The sequence below is a fragment of the Mus caroli genome, chromosome 8 (genome assembly GCF_900094665.2).
Source record: "Mus caroli chromosome 8, CAROLI_EIJ_v1.1, whole genome shotgun sequence".
Classification (NCBI taxonomy): Eukaryota; Metazoa; Chordata; class Mammalia; order Rodentia; family Muridae; genus Mus; species Mus caroli.
The window spans coordinates 76,168,085-76,184,081 of record NC_034577.1 but is presented as its reverse complement, the minus strand read 5'-3'; the positions used below and the strand labels follow the sequence as shown (position 1 = coordinate 76,184,081).

The window sequence follows — 15,997 nt, the reverse complement described above, 5'->3', positions numbered from 1 at the left end:
GGTTAAGATCACAGACTGCTGGTCAAGTGCTCATGGGTGATTCTCACGTTCCTGCCTGCTATCCTGCTGAAGTATACTGAAGTATACTGCGTTTACAGTTGTGCATTACCACATTCAGGGTTTTCTTTTTAAAGCTTTTAATTTTTATTTTATTTGTATAGATGTTTTGCCTGCACATATGTTTCTGTACCATTTGCACATCTGGTGCCCACAGAAGAGGTCTTCAGACCCTCTGAAACTCAAGTTACATAGTTTTGATCCTTCGTGTGTGTGCTGGGAATAAGACTGGGGTCATTCTTAAGAGCAGCCAGTGCTCCAAACCAATTTCTCCCGTCCTTTATTTCATTGTGTTAAAGCAGCGTATCATGTAACCCAGGCTGGCCTCAAACTCACTATGCAGCTGAGAACTGAACTTTTGATCCCTGCTTCACTCACCGTCTTGGGTCCTAGGACAAAGCAGAAGGCATCAAGCATATGTGTCAGTGGCACAGGACTGGAGGGAGGGTCAGGTCAGTCACAGGTCTGTCAAGATCATGTTGAACTTGGGTGTCCTCCAGAGGGACCTTCACCAGCAATGCTGAGTTCTGTACACTGCCTGGGGGACAGGGTGGAGCCCCAACTTCTTGACCTCAAGTGTCATTGCTTGACTGAGTTCCTCTCACTGCGAAGGAAGCACGCCATTTTTGTAAGGATTCCTTCTGCGCAGTTCATAGTCTGTTTCAGGGCTCCCAATTCCTCAGTTTGGAAACACCTCCCATCCCCCATCCCCTACAGGTACCGTCCTTCCTCCTCCAGGCAGCAGGCAGAGTCACATGATTTGAGTCAGAGGACTCCAGATCCAAGGGTCCTGCTTATCTCCCTAGAACTATCACCATAGCCATCTGTGTCCTTTTTCCTCCTCAAACGGCACCCCTTGCCTTCTGCCGTTTATTGCAAAAGCCAAGTCGTTTGTGGGAGACCACAAGAAGTGACTCCTTTCATACTCCAGCTTAAGAGAAAGAGAAAAAAACAAAAAACAAAAAACCCCTATTTCTCACCCAAGAAAACACGCTTACAGTCACACCTCCGAGACCTCTGTGTTTCCTGCTCTTGAACCGTGGACAGCCCTAAAAGGTTTAAAAGCATTTCTGTCAAGATATCTCAGGGTCACCCCTGTTGCCTTCTGAAATTTCAGGGAGGCGAAATGACTTGTATCATGTCACACAGGCTGCAGGGAACTACGGGACGAGAGGAGAAACTGGTACGTTCTCTATGGCCTGAACAACTGTGGAACCAGAATGCAGCGAAACCTCAGGATCCTGGCTGGCCCTTGACCTTATCCTGAATAGGAAACGCTCGCCATCGGTGGGCGTTTCCTAAGTGCAGGACAGACAGGACATGAAAGTTGCAAATAATCCTTACATCTTCCCTCTGACCAGAGAGGATGGGAAAGGGCCGAAGCTGAGGACCGGTCTTGGTCCCGCACGGTTAACACCTGGTACCGCTCGCGCGGATTCTTTAAACGACTCCTAGCGAGCCAGGGACTCTCAGCAGCAAGGGCGGGGTTGGGCTGAGGTTCAATCACGTGACCTGCCTGAGTGGGCTAGCGGCCCCCACCCCACCAGGGGGCGTCCCCCACAACGCGTGGTCGACCCTCATTGGCCCATAGTGCGACCAATAGAAATCAGCCATCTGGGATCCCAGCGTTCCGAGCCACAGCCTAACTTGCTGAGCCGACTGGGATGCAATGAGAAGGGACAGCTGTAGGTCTAAACCAGTCAAAAGGACCGAGGGGCGGGCTCAGCGGCCGTGTCAGGTTCGGGTGAGAGGTAGGTGAATATAAATTGGAGCGGCGGTGGCCGCGTCCGTCAATACCGCAGAGCCGCTGCCTGACGATCGTCTTAAAGGGCCCGTGTGCCGCCGCCCCCTCGGCCCGCCATGCTCCTTTCGGTGCCGCTCCTGCTTGGCCTCCTTGGCTTGGCCGCCGCAGACCCTGCCATCTATTTCAAAGAGCAGTTCTTGGACGGAGGTAAGGTCTGGGCCCGTCTCGAGGCCGCTTAGCGACTGCTGGGCCCCGAGACCTCGGCTGCCTCGTCGTGTGTAATGTAATTACCGTTCAGAGGGCCAACACTGTGGCCCCGGAGGGACTAGGGCCGCGGGCGGTTCCATTTGTGCGTCCTTGTGGGACTAGGAAGGCTCAGCCGTTTCCCGCGCCCAGAGTTAGGATTCGTCCAAGGACCTGAAGCCCATCGACATGTCAAGTTTGAGGTTGGGATGGGAATCCCCTTCCCCACCCCCACCTGCTTGTAGCTCCTGACAGACGTTGGTTATGGGGGCGGGGGTCGGACGGCCCCGCTAATCTGACTATGCCCTTCCCTTTCAGATGCCTGGACCAACCGCTGGGTCGAATCCAAACATAAGTCCGATTTTGGCAAATTTGTCCTCAGTTCTGGCAAATTTTACGGGGACCAGGAGAAGGATAAAGGTACAAGGGAGTGGGTGCAGGACAACTTCCTGGAGGAAACTGTAGTCAGCACATACGTCTTGTTGGGGCTTTTCCCAGGAACACGGGAGCCAAGGACAGGTGGAGGAAGGAAGGGGAGGTCAGCCGTGCCCCTCTAGGTCTAGGGTATTCGGGGTTCACCTGACGACAGTCCCGTTTCATCACAGGGCTGCAGACAAGCCAAGATGCCCGATTTTACGCACTGTCCGCCAAATTCGAACCCTTCAGCAACAAGGGCCAGACACTGGTAGTACAGTTCACGGTGAAGCATGAGCAGAATATCGACTGTGGGGGCGGTTACGTGAAGCTGTTTCCGAGTGGCTTGGACCAGAAGGACATGCATGGAGACTCCGAATATAACATCATGTTTGGTAAGGGGCCCCCAGCCAGTGCTGACCTCTGCCGGTTGGACAGTGGGTGCAGACTGAAACCCTTTGTAACCAGAATGCTGATCTTCATACCATGGAAAGCACTTGAATGATGAAAATTTTTGTCCTGAAGGAACCAATTTATTAGTTGGTGTACAATATTAGTTGAAGACTTATTTGTTCATTTGTATGATATTTTCTACATGTTAATAATTTTAGAAATGATGCTAATGACAGGGTCTAAAAATCAGCGAAAAATCTGAGCGTGTGCATATTTTGTCTGTACTCGAGTATGAAAAGGTGTGCTAGTGTGAAGGTCAGAGGGCAACTTTGCAAATCTCTTTTGTCATCTGGGTTCCAGGATCAAATTTGGATTGTCAGGCTTAGTGTCAAGCACCTAATTTACCACTGAGCCATTTGCTGGCCCCAGAATGGTAATCGTTTCAGATTTGTAGTCTCTTATGCCTTTAATGGATGCATTGAAGTCAGGTGTATAACTGTTCCTGAACAGTTAGGACTTTGTATAGAGAACCTGTCTCAAAAAACAAACAAACCCCAACCAAAACAGGTTTTTATTTCTGGATAGCGATGGCTGTGTATATGTGTAATTCCAGCATTCAGACCACTGAAGTAGATCAGTACTTTAAAGGCAGCTTCAGTTAAATGTAACAGTCACCTCTGTCAAAAATAAAATAAGAGCTGGAGATAGAATTCAGTGGTTTCAAAGAACAGAAGCTCAGTTCCCAGCACTCACACAGTGTCATGTGACTCTTGTGCCCACTTCAGACCTCTGCAGGCTCCTGTGTATGCATGGTATATAGACACAAATAGATGAGGTTAAGTCTCCCTTTCCCAAAGGGCTGCCATCAGCCTGCATATGCTTCTTACATAGGTCCCGACATCTGCGGTCCTGGCACCAAGAAGGTTCATGTCATCTTTAACTACAAGGGCAAGAATGTGCTGATCAACAAGGATATCCGGTGTAAGGTGTGCCTGGGGTAGTCATTTAAATGGCTGTCATGGGAGGTCCCGGCAGCCTGGTGGGAGGGACTGCTCACCTCCTTCCCTCTTCAGGATGATGAATTCACACACCTATACACACTGATTGTGCGGCCAGACAACACCTATGAGGTGAAAATTGACAACAGCCAGGTGGAGTCAGGCTCCTTGGAGGATGATTGGGACTTTCTGCCACCCAAGAAGATTAAGGACCCTGATGCTGCCAAGCCGGAAGACTGGGATGAACGAGCCAAGATCGATGACCCCACAGATTCCAAGCCTGAGGTTAGTGTTGAGAGGGTAGCTCCACCTCTGTCATAGAGTGGAGGACATCTGGGTCTACTTTGACCTCCATGTGTACTCCTAGGACTGGGACAAGCCAGAGCACATCCCTGACCCTGATGCTAAGAAGCCTGAGGACTGGGATGAAGAGATGGATGGAGAGTGGGAACCACCAGTGATCCAAAATCCTGAATACAAGGTAGGCTTGGGTGTTTGGGTGTGGCTCCCTGGTGGGATGCTTCCTTGGGTGCTATGATTAATGTTGCACTGCAGAAACAAAACAAGATAGGCCTTGGGGTCCTAGTCAGGGTTGTTGGCTGTACTGTGGGATGTGTCTGTCTCTCTATTCATCTGGTTCTCTTCTACAGGGCGAGTGGAAACCACGTCAGATTGACAACCCAGATTACAAGGGTACCTGGATACACCCAGAAATTGACAACCCTGAATACTCCCCTGATGCAAATATCTATGCCTATGATAGTTTTGCTGTACTGGGCCTAGATCTCTGGCAGGTGAGACATAGGAAAGACAAGGGTTCCTGGCAGACCTCAAGTCAGGATCATAGTGGTTTATCTGGAGGGAAGAACAGGCAGAGGCACCAACCCTAAGGTGTTCTGAAATGGCCCGCCTAATGAGGCATTTCCTGTTTTATCTCCTTTTTCTTACTAAAGAAAGATGGTTTATTGTTAAAGCATTTTTATGTGTATGGGTATATAGAGGTCAGAGGAAAACTTACTAGAGGAGTTGGTTCTCTTCACCATGTGAGTCCTAGGAATCAACTCTGGTCATTAAAAAAAGCTTGGCAACCAAGTGCCTTCATTTGCTGAGCTGTCTCTGGCTCCACTGAGCACTTTTCTCTTTTCTGCAGGACTACTTGGCTCGTGCTAAGTCCTTTGCCAAAGTGCCCTTGCAAAATCAGCTGGGATCACCCAGTTACAGCTCTGCTCACTGCTCACCCTGGCTACATAACCAAATAAGATTTTAAAAAACATTGGTACCGAGTTTTTGTTGTTGATGTTTTCTGTGTCTAGGCCAGTTCTTGGCATGAGTTGGAAAAAGAGAGCCCCAGAATGCCTGTTTTGTAGAGGAAGTAGTGTGGAAAGTGAAGCCAGTTCCATCCAGGTCATTAGGGTGTGAGTTCTGGAAGCATGGCTTCTAAACTGTAATGTCCCCAGGATCACAGCTCCCCCCACCCCCCAACCCCCAGCCAGGCAGGGTGGTCTTGGTGTATGTATGGTATGTACTGACTAGCCTAAAATTCTTCTGCCTGCCTTCTCAGTGCATCAACTTACATACTTGCCCATCCCACCCACTTTTCTTTTGGACATGATCTCACTAATAATCCTGTTGGCTTGGACCTCCACAAGTAGTCTGTCTTCTCAGAGCTGTGATCTAAGGCATGTCTTACCACACCCTGCTGCCCCACACATTTTGGTGGATTCAAAGACTAGGAAAGGTGGGAATAGAGGCCTGCCGAGAGCCAGGACTGCCAGAAGTCACTGCTGACCACCTGTCTTTCCGTTCTTTCCCAGGTCAAGTCCGGGACAATCTTTGACAACTTCCTCATCACCAATGATGAGGCCTATGCAGAGGAGTTTGGCAATGAGACGTGGGGTGTTACCAAGGTGGGTCAGAGCTCCTTTGTTTACTCTAGGGGTCATCTGGGAGGCCTGGCAGGCAGGTGTGAGCCAGGTATTAAAAGATATGGTTGGTCGGTCCTCACAGGCCGCAGAGAAGCAGATGAAGGACAAGCAGGATGAGGAGCAGAGGCTTAAGGAGGAAGAAGAAGACAAGAAGCGTAAAGAGGAAGAAGAAGCTGAGGATAAAGACGATGAGGATGACAGAGATGAAGATGAGGATGAAGAAGATGAGAAGGAGGAAGATGAGGAGGATGCCACTGGCCAAGCCAAGGATGAGCTGTAGAGGCCACACCACCTGCCTTCAGGGCTGGACTGAGGCCTGAACACCCTGCCGCAGAGCTGGCTGCTCCCAATAATGTCTCTATGAGACTCAAGAACTTTTGATTTTTTTCCAGGCAGGTTCAGATCTGGGGTAGATTCTGATTTTGTTCCCCTGCCTCCCCCATTACCCCCCCTCCTTTTTTTTTTACTGGTGTTTGTCTTTAATTTTCCTTCAGCCCTCATCTGGTTTCTCATTTTTGAATCAACATCTTTTCCTTCTGTCCCTTCCTTTCTCCATCTCTTGGTCACTACCCTCCAACTCTAGGAACAGGGGTGTAGAGGAGGAGAAGCCCTAGGCTTGAGATTTCATCTGCTCTCCTTCCTGGATCTCAGAGGAGGGCAGGAGAAGGGGGTGGTGTTTTCCCTCCCCCCAGCACTGAGGAAGAATGGGGCTGCTCTTATCCCCTTTCTCCCTTGCCCCCAGGACTGGGCCACTTGTGGGGCAGCCAGTTCTAGCACAGCTCACACTGAGAGTGTAAGAACTACAAACAAAATTTCTATTAAATTAAGTTTTGTGTCTTCCCTATTGTGTCTCCTTCTCTGGGAGGATGTACATCAGGGAGCTAAAAGGAGCATTTCTCAGGTGTGGGTGACATATGTTTCAGCTACTGGAGTTTGCAGAGTCTCAGAAATGTCATTTATATGTATCCCATAGTCTCTAAATGGGAGAGTAGCCATTAGGTCTTGATCCTAAACTCATAGACAAGTTTTGATTCTAGCACAGACCTCATTGACAGACTGACTAGAATTTAGTGAATCCAAATATTAGCCATCTTTGGTTAAAAGTGGGATGGATCTGTTGGACTGACACACCTAGGATAGCTGAGCAAACAAAGTTCACAGTAGTGGGGTGCATGCTGGTAGATTATAGTCAAAGGGACTGAGCTCAGTGACAGTGACCTACTTTCCCCAAGGGCCCATGATTCTAGGACTGAGCTGATAGATTCCAGGACTGGGTTAGGTAGTTCAGTTGGACACTTAGCTAGCATGCCCAGGGTTCCATCCCCATCACAAGGAAGAGACTCATTGTTGGGTCTCAAGGCTGCCTTTTATACTCTAGTAGGTTGAAGAATGGGCAGGAGGAAGCCTGTGTTCTTCACAAGAAAGTTGTGATCTAGCCCATTCAATTCTGAAGGAGTCTAGACTCAAGTGAAGGGAGGGAGGCAGGCCTTGGTTAATTGCCTGACCATTGGTGTGGATAGAAACACTGGGCAAAGCAAGCATCTAAGAGGATGGTGATGTTAGCTCTGTTTGAGGGTCCCTTAAATCACCCTGATGAACTGCCCTATCCTGAGTCTTAAATTTTCATTACTTTTTGGTATGTGAGGGTGGTCTAAGGCTTCATGAATACTACCTCTTTCCCCCACAAAAAAAATGTAGGTACCTTAAGAGTTGGTGTAAGTAAGAAAAATTTATGGAGGGGAGAATTACATAATATAAAAGAACCTTGAAAATGTTTGGATGAATAGGTAGGTCATTGCAGGATTACAAAGATGTAGGGAACTCATGAACTAGAAGTGTAAATTTATTCCAAAAATTAAGATGGTCCTTGAAAATGGGGTCACATAATTGCCCTGCTCTACGTTGATTGATGGTAACTTCTGCTAAGATTCCTTTTAATTTGACCAGATCCAAATTGGGTCACTTGAAATAGGCAGAATGTATGAAAAATAACTTAGGAGCAGAAGTCTACAACAAACACCTTAAAAACTTTAAAGTCCTTAGAAGCCATTTTGTGGGTATAATGACATCACTGATAACAAGAATGACGTCACCAAGATAGCGTAATGCTGGTGCACACAGCTAAGATTGCGCATGTCTAAGGTGAGATGCAGCCGCGCATGCTCTAGAGGTCGAGGAGGGTGTTACCGGCGCTGTCCATCGGCGGGCGCTGCACACTTGCCCCGGAAGTGCTTGGCGCGGCGCGGCTGGACGCTAAGATGGCGGCGGCGTGAGTTGCATGTAGTACGAGGATCCCGGGGCTGCCGCATTGCTCCGGCCCCGCCATGGCCGTTACCATCACACTTAAAACGTTGCAGCAGCAGACCTTCAAGATCCGCATGGAACCCGACGAGACGGTGCGGGCCGGAGCCCGGGGGCGGGAGCGACCGGGTGCCGGGGTGGGTGGGGGCAGGGATGCCGGGATCCAACGGGAGGGGCGGAGAGGACGGCGCGGCCAGGCCCTGCCCTCCCCCAGCGGCCCGACCTCCTCGGATCCCCCCGATCGGCCCTGCCCTGCCCCGGCGGCTCGGGCGCTGTTCCCGGGCCAGTTCCAGGGAGTTCCCAGGTCTGGCTCCCGTGTCAGCTGCGGGCTCCGCGTTCCCATCCTGCAAGCTGCTCAGGTGGCACAGTTTGCCGTCAGTGCCCACGAGGTGCCGACTGGTGACTACAATGATGATAATAATAAATGGTCTTGATCTTAATAGTTTTGGTGGTCCGTCTTTGTTGGCCGTTTATTCTTTACCAGTTTATTCTTTACCAGAGCATTTGTAGTGTCATCTTGCTGAGTCTGCAAAACAGTGTTGTCGTTTGGGGACTCCTGACTTTCCCCTTTTGACAACCACGGAGTTAAGGAACTTTGCCACAGTCACAGCCAATAATGACAGTGACAGGATTTTTTTTTTTCTCCATTTCACATAACAGCAGCCTAAACATGCTGTATGAACTTTTGTTTGGTTTTGCTTTTTGAGAGTGGAGTCTAGTCTTGTTAATCCAGTGTGTCCCTGAATTTATGGGCTAATGTGAACCTTCTTTACTTAACGTCCAAGTAACTGATATTGCTGTCTTGGGCCACCTCCCCTAAACCTTCTCAAAACATACGTTGAAGCCATTGGTGTACCCTCAGTGAAGTCTAGACATGGTAGTCATGTTCATAATCTCTGAACAGGGATTACCTGGAGTTCTAGGCCAGCCTGGGCTATGATGTTTTAGGCAAGCCTGGAGTTGAGTACAGAATAAAATCCTGTTCCAAAAATGGAGGGAAGAAAGATGACCTCAGTATGTACAGAAAAGTTACTGTTTGAGGCCAGCGGTGGATACACCGTTTCATTTTCTTATTACTGTTTTCCCTCCCAACCACATCCGTTGGAAATACAAGTTTGCTTTTCTTCTCACATCAGAGTCTTCTCCATGAGAACAGTGACTTGTGTTTGTCCTGTTCCACAGGCCTCTGTAAAACAAGTTGTAAAACAGGTTGGGGATGGAGCTTTTGTATATACAAGGCCTGAGCTAGGGGTCTGTCCCCAAACCACCACTACCATTTTACACACACCCACACACATACACACGGTGAACAGTTCCCGTGTCTGGCATGTAATAGACTGCTGCCAGCTTGCTAGATTGAATAGGAATCTCATAGGATTGAAAGCAAAGCTTTTTCTCTAAACAAAAGGAAAGAAGAAGGGAACCTAAGGGTTTGTGATGGTCATTGTATTCTATTTGAAACGGTCTCACTATATAGTCCTGGCTAACCTGGAACTTAAAGAGATCCGCTGGTCTAAGTGCTGGGATTATAAGTGTGCACAACTATGCCTGGATTTCACTGAGGGTGTCTTGGTGTGTTAGTGCTATTTATAAATGCACGCACACTGTACTATTAAACTTCTGTGTTTAATACCTGTACTCCTTACTCTAGGTAAAGGTGCTGAAGGAGAAGATAGAAGCTGAGAAGGGTAGAGATGCTTTCCCTGTGGCTGGACAGAAACTCATCTATGCTGGCAAGATCTTGAGTGACGATGTTCCCATCAAGGATTACCATATAGATGAGAAGAACTTTGTGGTTGTCATGGTGACCAAGGTGGGGAGATTAGCTGGGATGCTGGCAAAGAGTTTGTATGCCCAAGAGAGATTAGCTTTAGGCAGGGTGGGGCCATGATGGGGCAGGGTGGCGAGGCTTGATAGGGATGCTGCTGCCTGATCCCTGTTTCTTGTTGTCACAGGCCAAGGCTGGCCAGGGTATCCCGGCACCCCCAGAGGCCTCACCCACTGCTGTCCCGGAGCCCTCCACACCTTTCCCTCCAGTCCTGGCATCAGGCATGTCTCATCCCCCACCTACCAGCAGAGAGGACAAGAGCCCATCAGAGGAGTCAACCACCACAACATCTCCAGAATCCATTTCTGGGTAAGGAAAGGGCAGTAGCTTACCCTGTACCCACCCTGTCTTCCTGTGCCTTCCAGTACCCACCTATGTGGTCCCAGGCACTTGCGGGGAGGGCAAGCCACCAGAAGCCAGGGTCCGATTTCTCTCTCTTGAATTTGCAGCTCTGTTCCCTCTTCAGGTAGCAGCGGGCGAGAGGAAGACGCAGCTTCCACATTAGGTGGGTGGGTGGTCCTCAGGGCAGAGGCGACTGGAATTCCCAGCCATCAGCCTTTGACAGCCTTGTCCGGGTCGGGGAGGGTCTGGGAGCTGTCCTCCTGTGCCTCTGGTGACCCCGGCCCTGCTGCTCCCTCCACAGTGACTGGCTCTGAATATGAGACGATGCTGACTGAGATCATGTCCATGGGCTACGAGCGGGAGCGGGTTGTGGCCGCATTGAGGGCCAGCTACAACAACCCCCACCGAGCTGTGGAGTACTTGCTCACGGTGAGGGGGCCACCACTGCCTCCTGGGAATTTCCAGGTCTCTGTGCCTCAACAGGCAGTGGAGGTGGAACCTACCCCATAGGCTTTTGTGTATTGAGTGTTGCCATTGAAGTCTTCCCAGAGAGGCTGGACAGAGAACGTGGAGGGCAGGGATGAGACCTTCCTGTCCTGTCAGGCTGCTCACTTGGGAGAGGGGAAGGGGGTCTGTTTGAAAGAACTAAAAAGCAGGATCCCTGACAGGGAATTCCAGGAAGCCCTGAGCCTGAACATGGTTCTGTCCAGGAAAGCCAGGCGCCTGAGCAGCCGGCCACAGAAGCAGGTGAGCAGGTTGGATGGTGTCCTCATGGGCATCTGCAGTCTGGATTCTGAAGCCCCTGCAGGGAGGGCTCTGACCACACTTCTTCCTGCCACTAGCAGGGGAGAACCCCCTGGAGTTCCTGCGGGACCAGCCTCAGTTCCAGAACATGCGGCAAGTGATTCAACAGAACCCAGCGCTCCTGCCTGCTCTGCTCCAGCAGCTGGGCCAGGAAAACCCTCAGCTCCTGCAGGTGCGGCCCAGGGTGAGGGAGCTGAGACAGCCACCTTCCCAGTTCCCTAGGGGATCACCCAGGGAGGTAGCTTTGCTCTGAGAAAGCAGAACTAGCAGAGGCCAAGCCCCTGCTCCCTGATGACTTCTAAGGTTACATTGTAACCTGACTCCTCGGGAGGTGTGGATGCTATGGGCATCCACCTGCTAAAGACATCAGAGGGTCAGAGCAGGCTGCCATATGTCTGGCTGGGTCCTGGACTCCAGCCACAGATTCTTCTCAGTTCTTGCTCTGTCTGCAGCTCCTCTGTCCTGGCCTTCTTCCTGATCTGACCTTCACCTTGACCCTCTCTCTATGTGGTGACCTAAACCTGTGTCATCATACCAGGTCCCTTGGGACCCTCTCATCTGAGCTGTGAAAGGATTTCCTGGACCTCTGAGTTTTCAGGCCATTCTGCTCTGATTGTTTGAGCCTCTCACAGCCTCCTGGGGACTTTCTCTGCTTCTACCCCAATGTCAGCCATTTCTCCCACCCAGTGTCCTGGCATCCTCTTCTCCGGCCTTTTAATTCTACATAGGGCCCCCGATGAACTGTCCACCTAGAGGCTAGATTGCTGAAAAGGCCCTTTTTAATGTGAGAATTGTCAGATGTCTGAAGAAGCAAAGGGTGGCATCAGAACCTCTGGATTTCCAAGTAGAGTGTATTTAATAGGTACCATGGCTGGTCGTGGTAGTGTACACCATTAAGCCCGCACTTAGGAAGCTGAGGCAGGAGGATCACTGAACTTGAAGCCAGCCCCTTCTAGTAGTGAGATCATCTCAAAACAGAGAAAACCTAAAGGTTGTGCAGCTTGAGTGCCTTACTAGTGGGCTGCTGCTCTTAGCAGCTGCAGGCCTGGGCTCCACGGTGGCTTCCCTCTGCCAGGGAGAACGTTCAGCTTCTCTGTGCTGTTGTTGCCACAGAACTCTTCTGAGATTTGCCTAGTAGAGCCATCCCAGGACATTTTTGTGGTCTGTGTGTTTTAGCCACACATGGCTCTACCACAGACAGTAGGCCCCTCCTACAAGGCCTCAGGGACTTACCTAGCACATCTTCAGTTACTTGATTTGAACTTTGTTTTTGTTTTTTCCCCCTTTAATCTCACTATGTAGGTTAGGCTGGCTTAAAACTCAGGTTGATTCTCCTGCTTTAGCCTCCCCAGTGCTGGGATTACAGGTATGAACCACTATGCCTAGTTTTGGCACATTTATTTAACTTTTTTATTTGTCTCACCATGGAGCTCTGACTACCTTGAAACTCTTCTGTAGACCAAGTTGGCCTAAAACTCAAATCCACCTGCCTCTGCCTCCCCAGTGCTGGGATTAAAGGCATCTGTCACTATGTCCATCTCCCCACCTTGGCACCATTTATTTCCACGGCTTATTTCCATGGCTGCATGGCTGTTTAGCCAGAGCATGCACCTTCAGAGTATTTGACAGTTTGGTATAGTAAGCAAGGGGTGTAACATGGGACCTGGGCATAGGTGACGAGCGAGGACTATGAATTCTCACCCTTCTTCTTCTCACAGCAAATTAGCCGTCACCAGGAGCAGTTCATCCAGATGTTGAATGAGCCTCCCGGGGAGCTGGCGGACATCTCTGATGTAGAGGGGGAGGTTGGTGCCATAGGTGAGGAGGCCCCACAGATGAACTATATCCAGGTGACACCGCAGGAGAAGGAAGCTATAGAAAGGGTAAGAGGCCTGGCTGAAGAGCCATTCATGGTGGGTAGCCCAGTACCTCCCCCTTCTTACCATTGCCCATCTTCCCACAGCTGAAGGCACTGGGCTTCCCAGAGAGCCTGGTGATCCAGGCCTACTTCGCGTGTGAAAAAAATGAGAATTTGGCTGCCAACTTCCTCCTGAGTCAGAACTTTGATGATGAGTGATTCTGGGAGGCCAGGGCCTCCCCCCTTCCCCCCACTCCACAGACGTTTATAAGAGAAAGTATATATATATATATATATATATTACACACATATATATATTCATGTTTATTTAAGAGGAAGAAAATCAAAAACCATTAAAAAACCAAAAAACACCCAGCCCAGCTTCCCACCCTTCTGAAGTGGCCCCCCATTCCCATCTCAGTCCGAGAAGACCTGGGCCAGACAGCTGTCCCCATCCTCTTAACAGCCCAGCCTACTCAAAAGTTGTTGGCAAGACCGTGAGGCGACAGATGGGCCCCTCTTGGCCTCTGTCCCAGCTCCCTGCAGCCAGATGGAGGGGCGCCTGCCTGCTTCCCCATCCCCGAAGCATCCCCGAGGACAACCCTTCTTCCTCCACCACGATGAGGGGAAGCTGGAGCCCTAAACCTTGATCCTCTATTGGAGTGGCCCAGATCTTTCCATCTGGAGTAAGTCTGTTAGAAGCCCAAGGCCGCCTCCCCAGTCTGGCCTTGGCCTCCAGCCTGGAAAAGGGGTATCATCAGTTCTGAAGGCCAAGGCCACCCCTTCCCCAGGACAGAACCACATCTCTGATAAAGATTTTGACGTGAATAAAGTTTTAAAAATGAGCCCTAATAATGGTTCATGCCTACTGGAGCTTCTCACAGCTGTTTGTGAGTCCGAGCTAGCCGGGGCACAGGTGAAGTGGGCATGCTGAGAAACGGGGAGGAACCTAGGAGCCTTACAGACCAGGGCCCCAGCATCTCCTCCCTCTGGAAACTTGGGCCCCTGCCTCAGCTCAACCCTAGAAGGGCTGCTGCTCCTTCTATCATGCAGTCTGTTTGGCTGTACTCCCCCTGGTAATTGGCTAATTACTGGAGATTAATGTTGGTAAACAGAAGCCTCCTCCTCTACTGCCATCTGCTCCTTCATTATTTGCCCAGCCATTCCCCTTTCTCTCTCCCCGAAGCCCCAGTTCATGGCATGGCCTAGTGTCCAGGTGTGAACACAGCCCACAGAGAATCCCTAGGAGGGATTCTCCCGCCCAGGTGTTGGGGAATGAGCCAGGGGACCCAGGAAGTCACAACTTGAGGGAGAATGTGTAGAATATGGGTTGTCAGCCGCTGGCTTTATTGAGAAGGGAGCTTTCAGGAGCTGGGTTCACCAGACACTGCTGAGTCCTGGGCTTCAGCAGAGGCCATAGCAGCAATTCGTGCCTCCTTCTTCTGTCGTTGTCTTTCTTCCTTTAGGCGCTTGCGTTGCTGCTTGTCTAGGTCCTGTAATAGTTCCTGNAAGCGAGCACTCCTTGGGTCCACGTGGTAGCCCAGGCGTTCCTGGGCCTCAGCCTGTAACCGGGCCCTCCGCTCCTTGTCAGCCTGAATCTTCTCCCAGCGTTCTCGCTTCTGCTTTCGCCAGTTTTCAATCATTTGTGGCATCTTGGCCATGCACTCTGCGATACGCTGCTCCCTGTATAGGAAAGCAGACAGTGAGGGCAGACCAAGACAAACCTGAATTTCACCCAGCTGTTTAGTAAAACCACTCTCATGCCCTTGTCATGGATGTCCTCCGTGATTCCACATGCTTGTACGCCAGGTCAAATTCAGGCACAGGGACAACTTTTTTCCAGTCCTGTGAATCTGTAGGTGCACTGATATAGGATTAGGATAGTAAAACTGAAGAACAAGTCTTATCAGCTAGGGTGGGACAGAAAAGGGGACCAGCTCCATCCTTCAGTGCCAGCATGACTCTAGATATCTGACTTGACTTCTGCAGGCCTCAGTTTCATCTGTAAAAAGGGTCAGCTTGTCCTTTTAACATTGTGAGGATAAGGTTAAATACCAGCAACACATTTCACCAGCCCTGAACCCTGCACCAGTGTGTGTGTGTGTGTGTGTGGGGGGGGGGGGGTCACCCAAATGTCTGTCTGGTTTGCCTCCATTTTCTCCTCAAATCTGATCACATGTGCCTTCTTTTCTGACTTCTGCCCCAGACTTCAGAGTCCATCGCTGCTCTCAGTTCCCACTACCTAGCCACAGTGGCCACACAAGACAGGGTCTCACTGCATAGACTAGGCTGGCTGGCCTCAAAACTCGGTGATCTAACCTGCCTGTCTCCAGAAGGCTGGGATTAAAGGTGTGCTCCACCAAGACCAGATTACTTGTGATAAAAGGTTTCACCTGGGCTGTCCTCTAACTGAGAATCATTCCCAGCTTCTCAACCTCAGGGCCTTTGCAACAGTTGCTCCCTCTGCTGGGAACTCATGCCTTGAGATTTTTCCAGTAACAGTATCTGGTTATATGGGGATTTGCTTAAACATCACAAGAGCTAGCAAGCACTTTTAACAGTGTTTTGTCTTCCTGGGGGGTCCTCAGTCATCATCTGAATCCTCTGTCTGCTTTGTTCCCTGGTGTGTGGGTCCTTAATCCTTGCACAGAGTAACCCGGGAAGTATATAGAGTTGAGGCTGGGACTGGTACAAGCCTGTAATAGCAGATACTCAGAAGGAAAAGCCAGATGGATCCTAGATTCGAGGCCAGCCTAGGCAATAAAGTGAGTTCTGGTTAATTGAGTCCTTGCTATGAAGAATAAAAGAGCAGGCTACAGATAAAGGAAGAGGACAAGTAAAAACAAACATTAAAACTGCAGTTGAGTGACTACAAGGACGTCTGCTTTGCAGCAAAGTTAACATGTAATGTTTAAGCCCACACCACAAGGGATCCGTGTGCCTCCTACGGAGGATTCCTGGTTTCGGGGCCCTGGGGTACCTGCCCCAGCACCCACCTGGCTTGGCGCCTTGCCTCCAAGGCCTGCTGCTGCAAGCGCAGCGACTCTTGCATGGTCGCTAAGCTCGGGTACCATTCTTGCTCCTCGGCCT

General features: G+C 50.2%; 3 protein-coding genes across 6 annotated transcripts in view; 2 read left to right on the top strand and 1 right to left on the bottom strand.

Moving 5' to 3' along the window:
* The first annotated feature begins 1,789 nt into the window (after positions 1-1,789).
* Calr (calreticulin) lies at positions 1,790-6,616 on the top strand. The gene is made up of 9 exons (XM_021169531.1): positions 1,790-2,008; positions 2,363-2,464; positions 2,650-2,853; positions 3,743-3,837; positions 3,925-4,134; positions 4,217-4,330; positions 4,500-4,643; positions 5,664-5,756; positions 5,857-6,616. Exons 1-9 carry the CDS (start codon positions 1,918-1,920, stop codon positions 6,052-6,054), a joined length of 1,251 nt encoding a protein of 416 aa, XP_021025190.1. The 5' UTR covers positions 1,790-1,917; the 3' UTR covers positions 6,055-6,616.
* Positions 6,617-7,981: 1,365 nt separating this feature from the next.
* On the top strand, positions 7,982-13,759 carry Rad23a (RAD23 homolog A, nucleotide excision repair protein). 3 transcript variants are annotated; one of them, XM_021169763.2, is made up of 9 exons: positions 7,982-8,170; positions 9,727-9,888; positions 10,031-10,212; positions 10,353-10,408; positions 10,547-10,674; positions 10,914-10,992; positions 11,091-11,221; positions 12,768-12,932; positions 13,013-13,759. In XM_021169763.2, the coding sequence occupies exons 1-9, from the start codon at positions 8,099-8,101 to the stop codon at positions 13,124-13,126; spliced, it is 1,089 nt and encodes a 362-aa protein (XP_021025422.1). In that variant the 5' UTR covers positions 7,982-8,098; the 3' UTR covers positions 13,127-13,759. The 3 variants fall into 3 exon arrangements, with proteins under 3 accessions (XP_021025422.1, XP_021025421.1, XP_021025423.1); XM_021169762.2 differs by having other exon boundaries at positions 11,088-11,221; XM_021169764.2 differs by having other exon boundaries at positions 11,088-11,221; positions 12,768-12,867; positions 13,013-13,167.
* Positions 13,760-14,226: 467 nt separating this feature from the next.
* Gadd45gip1 (GADD45G interacting protein 1) overlaps positions 14,227-15,997 on the bottom strand; it is a 2,221-nt gene continuing 450 nt past the window's right edge. The window contains exons 2-3 of one of the 2 annotated variants that reach the window (XM_021169765.2): positions 15,904-15,995; positions 14,227-14,590 (exon numbers count right to left, since the gene is read on the bottom strand). In XM_021169765.2, the coding sequence (XP_021025424.1) occupies positions 14,272-14,590; positions 15,904-15,995 (411 nt within the window). In that variant the 3' untranslated portion in view covers positions 14,227-14,271. Of the gene's footprint in view, positions 14,595-15,903; positions 15,996-15,997 lie in introns of both variants that reach the window. The other variant, XM_029480492.1, reaches the window with a different exon arrangement.